The 11,325-nt window shown below is 44.3% G+C and overlaps 2 protein-coding genes across 2 annotated transcripts; one reads left to right on the top strand and one right to left on the bottom strand.

Annotated features, from left to right (window-relative positions):
* Positions 1-755: 755 nt before the first annotated feature.
* LOC134796978 (uncharacterized) lies at positions 756-6,013 on the top strand. Its single transcript, XM_063769171.1, has 3 exons — positions 756-966; positions 1,971-2,400; positions 5,932-6,013. The coding sequence occupies exons 1-3, from the start codon at positions 756-758 to the stop codon at positions 6,011-6,013; spliced, it is 723 nt and encodes a 240-aa protein (XP_063625241.1).
* Positions 6,014-7,658: 1,645 nt separating this feature from the next.
* Positions 7,659-10,500, bottom strand: LOC134796977 (uncharacterized). The gene is made up of 3 exons (XM_063769170.1): positions 10,478-10,500; positions 8,679-9,968; positions 7,659-8,634 (listed from the first exon to the last, which is right to left on the bottom strand). Exons 1-3 carry the CDS (start codon positions 10,498-10,500, stop codon positions 7,659-7,661), a joined length of 2,289 nt encoding a protein of 762 aa, XP_063625240.1.
* Between the last annotated feature and the right edge of the window lie 825 nt (positions 10,501-11,325).

Here is an 11,325-nt window from a genome sequence, read left to right as displayed (position 1 = left end):
TACATATTGATACACTAAGTAAGAAAATTAGGAAATTAATCTATATTTTTAAAAACCTTCGCTCAGTAGTCGACCAAATGACATTAAAAATGGTGTACTTTGCCTTGGCACAATCACTGCTAACCTATTGCATTAGTGTATGGGGTGGTGCTGCGAAAACCTTACTCTTGCGCTTAGAAAGAGCGCAACGTGCAGTCTTAAAGGTAATTTTCAAGAAACCCTTCAGGTATCCCACCATTGATCTTTATAGGGAGAGTAAAGTGCTGTCGGTACGAAGTCTATTTTTCCGCCAAGTCATTTTAAAAAAACATAAGACCATAACCTTTGATAAAAATCTCACGAAAAATAAACGTCGAGTTCGTGTCTGTGGTATACAGAAATTTCGCTTGGCAGTTTCAGGACGACATGTTGATTACCTTAGTTCTAAATTGTACAATAAGGTTAACGACCTTACCGATATATATGCTCTCACACTAAGGCCAAGCGCGCACCACGATTTTTTGTCGCGCGATAATTTAGCCGCAGAAATGTAACGTATGGGTTTATATGGCGGTGCGCGCATATGCGGCAAAAAAATCGCAGCGATTTTAAAATCGTGATTTGTTACATTTTTCCGCGACAGCGCGCGACGCGATTGTCGCAAAAGTGAATTGCAGCATACGAAGGTGTATGGCCCCGCGCGCACTGCGATAATAAAATCGCAGCCGGGACCCCGCGGCGGCGCTCAGTCGGCATTTCGCTCTTCAAGCGTTAACATGTCGGAACCTGATTCTCCAATGGAGTTCCAAGATGAAACGCTAGATATTGACCATTTAATTATGGAAATCGAAGGGAGATCACCTTTGTGGGATAAATCCTCGAAATCATACAGCGATCGCATACTGAAGACACGTTTGTGGGAGGAGGTTTGTCAAAACGTTATACCGAAGTGGGAGGAATTAACCGAGGATAAAAAGAAAAAGACCGGTAAGATGTCAACAAGGTTTTATTGTGATACATAGGACATAAGTTTAGTTACAATTAAATTTTATCGTATTGCCAAGGAATAGATCCAATACAAGAAGTGAAGTAGTTTCCAAAATAATCTCGTTTTTCAATACAGTTGTTTTTCGGTCGTGCAGGCGTAGGATTCATGTTTTTTAGATTACAAGTATACAATTGGTCTTCGAATCTTATTCCATCATATGTCCGTACGAAATTGTGTAGGATACAACATGCTTTTACTATTTTGTCACAAAATTCAATTTTCACGTCTAAAGACCGATGCAAGATACGCCATTTATTTGCTAAAATTCCAAAGGCGCATTTAACCATTCTTCTGGCCCTTGACAGTCTGTAATTAAATACTCTCTGTTTAACTGATAAATTTCGTCTGGGGTATGGTCGCATCACATGCTTGGAGAGTGCAAATGCTTCGTCTCCCACTAAAACAAACGGCATTTCCGGGCCATTTGTATCATTCGGTAAACGTCTTGATTGTGGTACATTTAACCTATTATTTTCTAATTTCTTTGCAAAATTAGTTTGCTTAAAAATGGTAGAATCGCTACCGCTGCCATATGCACCGACGTCTATCATAGTAAATGAATAATTCGAATCCACTACAGCCATCAAAACTATAGAATTATACTGTTTATAATTATAAAACTCTGAACCTGCTCCATTTGGCTTCTCTTGTCTTATATGCTTTCCATCCACTGCTCCTAAGCAATTTGGAAAGTTTGTTCTGTTAAAAAAACCCTCAGCAATATTTAACCAATCGTTTTCATTTGGTTCGGGCATATAAAGTAGATGCAAACATGACCATAACTTTTCACAAGTATCTTCAACTATTTCTCGAATTGTGGTAGCTCCCAATAAATATTCGTAATACAGCGAGTAGAAACTGTTCCCCGATGCGAGATACCTGAAAAATAAAACTAAGTTAAATAAAACGTTTTGACTATTAATAAAAAATGTTTACTTTTCAGGTGCTGACTTACAAAAAAAGTGGAAGAACTTAAAAGACAGTTTCTCAAGAGAATTAGCTTCGCAAAAGAAAAGTGTGTCTGGTGAATCGGGGAAGAAGAAACGCAAGTACATTTACTTCGATCAACTTTCGTTCTTGATAGCTATTAATACTCCTAGGGATACTAGTAGTAACGTCAAACCTATGGAAGAATGCGCGAAATCTGACATTCAGTCGGATGAGGAAAATACCCAACCAAAGCAAGACACTAGACGTTCTAGACATCTACGTAAGAAACAGACAGGCGCTGAAGTAAAAAAAGGAAACACAGATATTGACGAAGAACTATTGAATATATTACGTGAAAAAAAGGATAAAAACTTTGACGAGGACGTTAGTTTCGCTGAAATGTTGATACCAATGCTAAGAAAATTAGGTGAGGATCAGAAAATGTATGCAAAAATGGAAATTTTAAACGCAATGAACAGAGCCAAAAGATATGTTTCTGTTTCCCAGCCTCAGCCAGTTGTTGTGCAAACTGTATCGCAGCCTAATATGCATCCCGGTCACATGTTTGCTTCACCTTTGTACCCGAATACCAGTGCCACATACATTAATTCTGAGCCGGGAACATCTGCTTCTAATTTTGTTACTCCACGAAATATTGTAATTCATAGAAATAAAATCATAAAAAAACAACCCGGCATCGGCATTCAGGACAATTGCCATGACTATTTAGAACGTTTTGTGAATGAATTGAATTCTCCTGAATCCGTGAGTTCACAGGATTCTGAGGATTATTACGATGTCACATTGGCTTCGGTTTAATAAATAAATACTTACATTATTACATTACAAATAAATAACTATTATGAGATTTTGTTTTACTTACCTCAGGGTGACTGACAACCTTTCTTCAGTTGAAATTGCATTCCGATATCTTGTATTTTTATATTCAATATGAGGTCCAATGATTTTCAGTAATTTGTCAAATGTTTGAATCCTCATTCTATAATAGCCAAAGAATTTTTTGGGATATAGGCGAAGTTCATTGTATTTTAGATAAAAAAAACCTTTGATACATCTTTCAGCGGTAAAAGGATGAGTCCAATATTGATAATTTCTTTTTGTATTCTTCCTATTTCTCCGAAGGATCAATAAGGCAAGACAGGCGACTGGTACGTAATCCATGTCGAGAATGAACAAATCGGCGACTTTTCATCGCAGTGCGCGCAGTGAATTTTCTGCGATAAATTACAGCGCGATTTTAAAATCGTGTCGCAAAAATTAAAATCGTGGTGCGCGCTTGGCGTAAGAGAGTGTAAGCAGAAAGTCACTGATTGGCTACAAACGCTAACTTATAACGAGATTGAGGATTGCCTAGCCTCTCATTATTAAAATATCATTCGAGCAACTTACACACACACACACAAACACACACACACACACGAGCACATTTACAAATTAATCACACTTTCAACTCCTGTGTAACACTAATAGACATTGTGAGTGTTAACTCTTTGTTTATCATACTATGTATTTTTCCGATATTTTTAGTTTTATTTTTATTATCAGTTCTGTTGTACACTTGTAGATTTAGTACCAAAACCTATATAAATTATATAATAATATAGGTATACTTAATGTTTTCTCCGGGATGAGAGCCTGGTGAACTGTAATACAGGTTTATACCTAGTTCAGACTCCAGTCCCTCACAAAGGATCACAACGTCATCTCGAATTTAAATTTTGTTATCATACTGTGAAATTGTTACAAATCCTTTGTGAGCTGATAAATAAAGATTTTTATTATTATTTATTTCTCCTTATTTATTTCTCCTCTTAAGTTAGGTTATTTATAATATGAATATAAAAGTAAAATATAAAAACATTTACAAAACAATATAAAATACATATAAACACATTATAAAAAACCTAACCTAGATTGCCGCCGGCAGCGGGGCTTGGCCCAAGCTGCCGGTGGTCAGGGCCGCAGAGTGAGGAACCGACGTACTATACGCGCCGTGTCTAAAATTACCGCCTTCTGCATCTGACCCTTGATCCAACCACCCAGCGAGAGTCTCTCTAGGTGTTGGTCGAGACTCTTCGCTATTAGACCGTTCACTGAAACGACTATCGGGACAATGATCGTCGAATCAACATCCCACATGGCGGTTATCTCGTGAGCCAAGTCTAGGTACTTACTGGACTTGTCCTTCTCGGCCTTCACGAGATTCTCATCATGGGGGATGGTGACGTCGGCGAGCACGGCCCGGCGCTGCAATCGGTCTATCAGCACGATGTCAGGCTTATTGGCGACAATAGTCCTGTCAGTGATGATAGATCGATCCCAATAGAGCGTGGCACGACCATTCTCGAGAACAGGCGCAGGTAAGTACTTGTAGTACGGTACTTCGCGGTCCACAAGGCCATACAGAAGAACAAGTTGCTGGTGAATAATCCTGGCTACGAGATTATGTCTGTGCAAGTACTCGCCGTTAGCAAGATGAGAACAACCGGAAATGATATGCCTGAGTGACTCTCCGGGACGGCGGCATGCCCGACAAATGTCGACCGTACCGTCCTTCAGGATATATTTCCGATAGTTGTTCGTCATCATCACTTCGTCCGCAATTGCACAGGCAAAACCCCCTTATTATTTATTATTATTAAATATGCCATATTTATTGTGTTTATTTATTACTTACAGGCCTCCCCCACCTAAGCAACCCCCCCAAGTGACCCCCCACCGATGTGAACCCAAATCGCCTGCAGATGAAATACCACCGCATTTACCGGCGCCACCGCCGCCTGCAGCCAGGTTCTTTGATATATCTATACCTCTAATTAGCTCTTTGACACCCTCACACTATTCTAGCGTCGGCGCGTCTAGTCAGCGCATTGACGTTATATGTTTAAGGACTGGCTTTACGGGCTATAAGAATGGGACATGAATGGGGCCAGTACAGCGGTGTGACACCGCTACAACGCGATTGGTTGATGAGTTCGCATCACGCGCGAGATTGGTCGACTAGTCACTGCACGATTGGCTCGAATTCGTGAATGATACCGCTGAACTTTTACCATTATAGTGCTTGTAAGGCCCTGAGATATTATACGTCAATGAGGTAGCGCTATGGGAATGCAGTTTGTTGCCTCGAGCAGCAGCAAACATTTTTAAAGTTTACCTTACACTAGCGTGGTTTGAACGTCGGCGTCTAGTCAGCGCTATGGAAAATGGCATCGCTGCGCAGTTGCGCCAATGTTGCGTCGAGCAGCAGCCATATTAGAGTTGACTATACGCCGACGCTCAGAACACGCTAGTGTGGGTTGGCTCGACGTCAACTGACTAGCTCAGCTACCGTGTAATATCAATGTTCGTACATTTACAATTAAGCACGTTGTATATTCAGGTATTATTATTTTTTATTTAAAAGGCCCACTAAACAGACAGCATTCAATATTATTACAAAATATACTTAAGTGTAAGAATGCCATCCAAAATAAACATGCACCTTTGAACTATTGCTTCACGTGCACCTGTTATATGTTGGATGGTTTCGGGAGCACTATTGACTATTGCAATGTCTGCATAAGTCAGTCGGTCGGTCAAGTTTTCGATGATATGTTTTCTATAAAAATTAAACATTGACGAGAAAAATTGGCCTTGATTAAATTAGAAGGTGCCAGTACAATTTAGCACTGGGTTAACGGTTAACTCGGAGCTAGTGGCTAACCCATGGTTGGTGCATGTGGCCTTTAGTATGAAATTATGGACATGAGCCGCGTCTTATTTGGTGCAGGTACAGTCGACTTCAAAGATATGTTTACACTTTTGCACCTTACTTCTTTGTAATAAGGCGAAAAACGTAAACATATCTTTGACGTCGACTGTACGTGATTCGGAATTACCCGAATGTATTCCCAAAAGTATCCATTTAGAATTAGTATTCGTGTGTACTAATTGACTGCTTTTGCTTTCAGCAATAGGAAGTGGTACGCTCTCGCAGCACTCATAATCGGCGCTATAGCTGTGGGCGCTGTGGCGTATAAGAAGAACTCATAAACATTTAAAAGCTGTAACAAACGCGCAATACCGGACGAACTTGGTTCGGTTAGCATATTTCTTTCTCCCTCTTACTTGTAGCTGCTTCTTTAACAGACGTACCTACCCTATGGCGGACCTTCCACTCGGTCGAACAGGCTTCGTACCTGACCAAGACGGTCTGGTACGCCCGTCTGTTACAGCTATAAGCTAGCACAACTGTCTATATAGCCACAGGTGAAGTCTTCTCTTTCTCACACATAGTTCATACTATAACCCTTTAAAGCGCAAAAAGTTCTGACTTCAAGCCTCCATGACGCTCAATTGTCCTCATGTCCTGATGATTAGTTGGGGAAAAACGCAAAGAGGCCAAAAGTGGTAAAGGGCTCGAAAAATCGGGATGTATTTTAAATTCATTATACGCGATATAATCCGTTTTACATTTTTATATTCCGCCGACTTTTTTCACAAAATCAATTCATGAAGTTGTTTATTTCTTAGGTAATATATATTCGTGGCATGAAAAAGTGGTTGTGCTGGCTCTAATAAACCATTCCAGTCTCGTTTCGTCACAATCAGTACATGATGAAATGTACTGCTTAATATGTTTTACGCGATTAAGTAAAGAAATAATTATGTATGGACAGGCTCTATACCTATAATACTTATATGTATAGTGCAATAGGATTTCATTATATTTAAAAAATATCGAACTACATAATTCAGGGTCCAGAATTAACTTTATATTTATTTATTATTTCACAATTGTCATATGCTCAATTTTTTTCTTATAGGTACCTACTTTTAAGATGGAAGCAAAATAATTACATGTATATGTATAAGCGAAAATCAATAAAAAAATATATCTGACTTTGTATAATTTTATTCCTAGTGATAGGGTATAGGCTTCGAGCAACACCGGCTTCCGACACATCGGAAGGGAGGGGCCCAAGCGATATCTCACCGTACAAATCTTTCTGCCATTTTTCGCGGGGGGAAAGGTGCACACAGTCGCACTTCTCACACACTTAGATACAAAATCCAATATGTAATGACGACACAAATACATAGAAAATGACACACGTCAAAGACAAATCTTGCAAACCTCGATCTCTTTTTGTGTACGGACGAGTGACAAGTGTCACAACACGCACACTAACACATTTTCGTTGAAGTATGTTATTGTATTCTGAGAGATGAGAAGTCGGATTTGTCGCTCGACCGATCCGCAATTTGTACTGAGCGAGCAAAATCGATAAATCCAACAATTACATGAGACTAAAATATAATAATTGTGTTTGAATGTAATTAAACGTATGATATGTAAAAAAAAATATTACATGTGAAATGTAACACTTTCTTTTTGTAAATTTGATGTCCCCGACCTCTTTTTATAACAAAAAACCGAGCAAACAGGCATTTTTGTGCAGCAGTGTTCACGCGCGCGTCTGGACTCGGTCTAGTGAAAAATCCAAGTGCAACTAGTTTTATTACCCGCGCTAGATTAGATTGACGCGCTAATCTTGTACCTCGGCAGAGGGGAAATATAGTGCGAATGCCGCCTCCCTTCCGTGTTGCTCGAAGGGTATAGGGGTATTTTTTTATTTCGAAATTATTTGGCTATTTTCTTTTAAATGACGTATAAATAACACTTGCACTGCGTGGGCTATAATAAGGGTACCGCAGGCGCCCTGTATGTAAGAGCGCGCGAAGCGCGCTGAATGTCGGGCTCCGCCCGGCCTTTAAGTGTGAAGGGCGCCGCAAGCGCCCTGTATGTAAGAGCGCGCTGAATGACGGGCTCCGCCCGGCCATTAAGTGTGAAGGGCGCCGCAAGCGCCCTGTATGTAAGAGCGCGCTGAATGACGGGTTCCGCCCGACCTTTAAGTGTGAAGGGTGCCGCAGGCGCCCTGTATGTAAGAGCGCGCGAAGCGCGCTGAACGTCGGGCTCCGCCCGGCTTTTAAGTGTGAAGGGCGCCTCAAGCGCCCTGTATGTAAGAGCGCGCTGAATGACGGGCTCCGCCCGGCCTTTAAGTGTGAAGGGTGCCGCAGGCGCCCTGTATGTAAGAGCGCGCGAAGCGCGCTGAACGTTGGGCTCCGCCCGGCTTTTAAGTGTGAAGGGCGCCGCAAGCGCCCTGTATGTAATAGCGCGCTGAATGACGGGCTCCGCCCGGCCATTAAGTGTGAAGGGCGCCGCAAGCGCCCTGTATGTAAGAGCGCGCTGAATGACGGGTTCCGCCCGACCTTTAAGTGTGAAGGGTGCCGCAGGCGCCCTGTATGTAAGAGCGCGCGAAGCGCGCTGAACGTCGGGCTCCGCCCGGCTTTTAAGTGTGAAGGGCGCCGCAAGCGCCCTGTATGTAAGAGCGCGCTGAATGACGGGCTCCGCCCGGCCTTTAAGTGTGAAGGGCGCCGCAGGCGCCCTGTATGTAAGAGCGTGCGAAGCGCGCTGTATGTCGGGCTGCGCCCGACCTTTAAGTGTGAAGGGTGCCGCAGGCGCCCTGTATGTAAGAGCGCGCGAAGCGCGCTGAACGTCGGGCTCCGCCCGGCTTTTAAGTGTGAAGGGCGCCGCAAGCGCCCTGTATGTAATAGCGCGCTGAATGACGGGCTCCGCCCGGCCTTTAAGTGTGAAGGGCGCCGCAAGCGCCCTGTATGTAAGAGCGTGCGAAGCGCGCTGAATGTCGGGTCTCGCCCGACCTTTAAGTGCGAAGGGCGCCGCAGGCGCCCTGTATGTAGAGCGCGCGAAGAGCGCTGAACGTCGGGCTCCGCCCGGCCTTTAAGTGTGAAGGGCGCCGCAGGCGCCCTGTATGTAAGAGCGTGCGAAGCGCGCTGAATGTTGGGTCTCGCCCGACCTTTAAGTGCGAAGGGCGCCGCAGGCGCCCTGTATGTAAGAGCGCTCGAAGAGCGCTGAACGTCGGGCTCCGCCCGATCTTTAAATGTGAAGGGCGCCGCAGGCGCCCTGTATGTAAGAGCGCGCGGCTGAACGTCGGGCTCCGCCCGGCCTTTATGTGTGAAGGGAGCCGCAAGCGCCCTGTATGTAAGAGCGCGCTGAATGACGGGCTCCGCCCGGCCATTAAGTGTGAAGGGCGCCGCAAGCGCCCTGTATGTAAGAGCGCGCTGAATGACGGGTTCCGCCCGACCTTTAAGTGTGAAGGGTGCCGCAGGCGCCCTGTATGTAAGAGCGCGCGAAGCGCGCTGAACGTCGGGCTCCGCCCGGCTTTTAAGTGTGAAGGGCGCCTCAAGCGCCCTGTATGTAAGAGCGCGCTGAATGACGGGCTCCGCCCGGCCTTTAAGTGTGAAGGGTGCCGCAGGCGCCCTGTATGTAAGAGCGCGCGAAGCGCGCTGAACGTCGGGCTCCGCCCGGCTTTTAAGTGTGAAGGGCGCCTCAAGCGCCCTGTATGTAATAGCGCGCTGAATGACGGGCTCCGCCCGGCCATTAAGTGTGAAGGGCGCCGCAAGCGCCCTGTATGTAAGAGCGCGCTGAATGACGGGTTCCGCCCGACCTTTAAGTGTGAAGGGTGCCGCAGGCGCCCTGTATGTAAGAGCGCGCGAAGCGCGCTGAACGTCGGGCTCCGCCCGGCTTTTAAGTGTGAAGGGCGCCGCAAGCGCCCTGTATGTAAGAGCGCGCTGAATGACGGGCTCCGCCCGGCCTTTAAGTGTGAAGGGCGCCGCAGGCGCCCTGTATGTAAGAGCGTGCGAAGCGCGCTGTATGTCGGGCTGCGCCCGACCTTTAAGTGTGAAGGGTGCCGCAGGCGCCCTGTATGTAAGAGCGCGCGAAGCGCGCTGAACGTCGGGCTCCGCCCGGCTTTTAAGTGTGAAGGGCGCCGCAAGCGCCCTGTATGTAATAGCGCGCTGAATGACGGGCTCCGCCCGGCCTTTAAGTGTGAAGGGCGCCGCAAGCGCCCTGTATGTAAGAGCGTGCGAAGCGCGCTGAATGTCGGGTCTCGCCCGACCTTTAAGTGCGAAGGGCGCCGCAGGCGCCCTGTATGTAAGAGCGCGCAATTTGCGCGCTGAATCTCGGGCTTCGCCCGACCTTTACGTGCAGAGGGCGCCGCAGGCGCCCTGTATGTAAGAGCGCGCGAAGCGCGTTGAATGTCGAGTTTCTCCCGACCTTTAAGTGTGAAGGGGGCTGTATGTAAGGAGTGTGACTAATAATGTTCATGTGCCTGCGGCACTCGGTCGGAGGTATATATACGCGACAGGAAAAATTTCGATAGCGCGATGTAGAACATTCCAATTTCGAATATTTACTGACGCCGACGCCTAGTTTTGGATTATAATTACTTGCTTCCTCGATGTGTTGTGTATATCTATAAGTAGAATTGATAAATTGAAAAATTGCCATTATTTTTTTTACCCGACTACGGCAACGCAAAAAGAGGGTTATGATTTTGACCGGTATGTATGTGGGTATGTATGTACAGTCAGCAGCAGAAGTTGCTAAGCGGGCCAGGTGTTCAAAATCACCTTGACACGCTCGTATTCTCTTACCAATAAAGTCGTGTCATGATCATTTTGAACACCTCGCCCGCGTAGCAACTTCTGCTGCTGACTGTATGTTCTATGTTGTATGTATGTTGTATGTTCTATGATATAGAGAATATTCACAGTCACTTGTAATGTATTGTGGACTAATCCATTCAGCCATTTTCAATTTAGAGTACAGTCACCTGCAATAATATGTTACTCTTCGAAGGCCGCAAAAATATGTGACACGCTCCACGCTCCTATGACTCTACAAATAAGATCGTGTCAGATATTTTTGCGGCCTTTGTTGTGTAACATATTATTGCAGGTGACTGTACTTGAAAGTTAACTGTGGATTGTACAATTTTTAAACGTTTTCTAATAATTTGATGGACCAAGTATTGAAAATGTTAAACAGTATTTTATATATTCGTGATCTACTCACAAAGCCCTTTTATTGGGTACCCCACATGGTATGATTAAAAGAAAAATAAAAAAGTTTGTACTGCCGACTTTATGACGTCACAGCAACTACTCCCACCACTTTCGCGCTTGTCATCTCATATATTTGTGTTCAGGGCATTACACTGAATGCGTCGATACCATATTCATCCATATCCGAGACGACATGAGCGAAAATCGATTTCTAGAAGACTTTTCTTTCGCTGGCCGGTTTACTAAAAGTAGTAATTGTAAAATTAAATTAAATCATTTATTTTTATTTTTTTATTTTCAATTCAAGTACAGTGAGTGTCAAGATAACGATGATGTATGCATGATTTCTGTATGAAATAAAGTTTTTCTATTAATTTAGCGCAAACCAATATTCGAAAGTAGATAAATGCGGAACAATTTATGCGGTTGAATTTTGT

This window comes from Cydia splendana, chromosome 14 (genome assembly GCF_910591565.1).
Source record: "Cydia splendana chromosome 14, ilCydSple1.2, whole genome shotgun sequence".
In the NCBI taxonomy this organism is placed as follows: domain Eukaryota; kingdom Metazoa; phylum Arthropoda; class Insecta; order Lepidoptera; family Tortricidae; genus Cydia; species Cydia splendana.
This window is presented reverse-complemented; position numbering and strand designations above follow the sequence as displayed.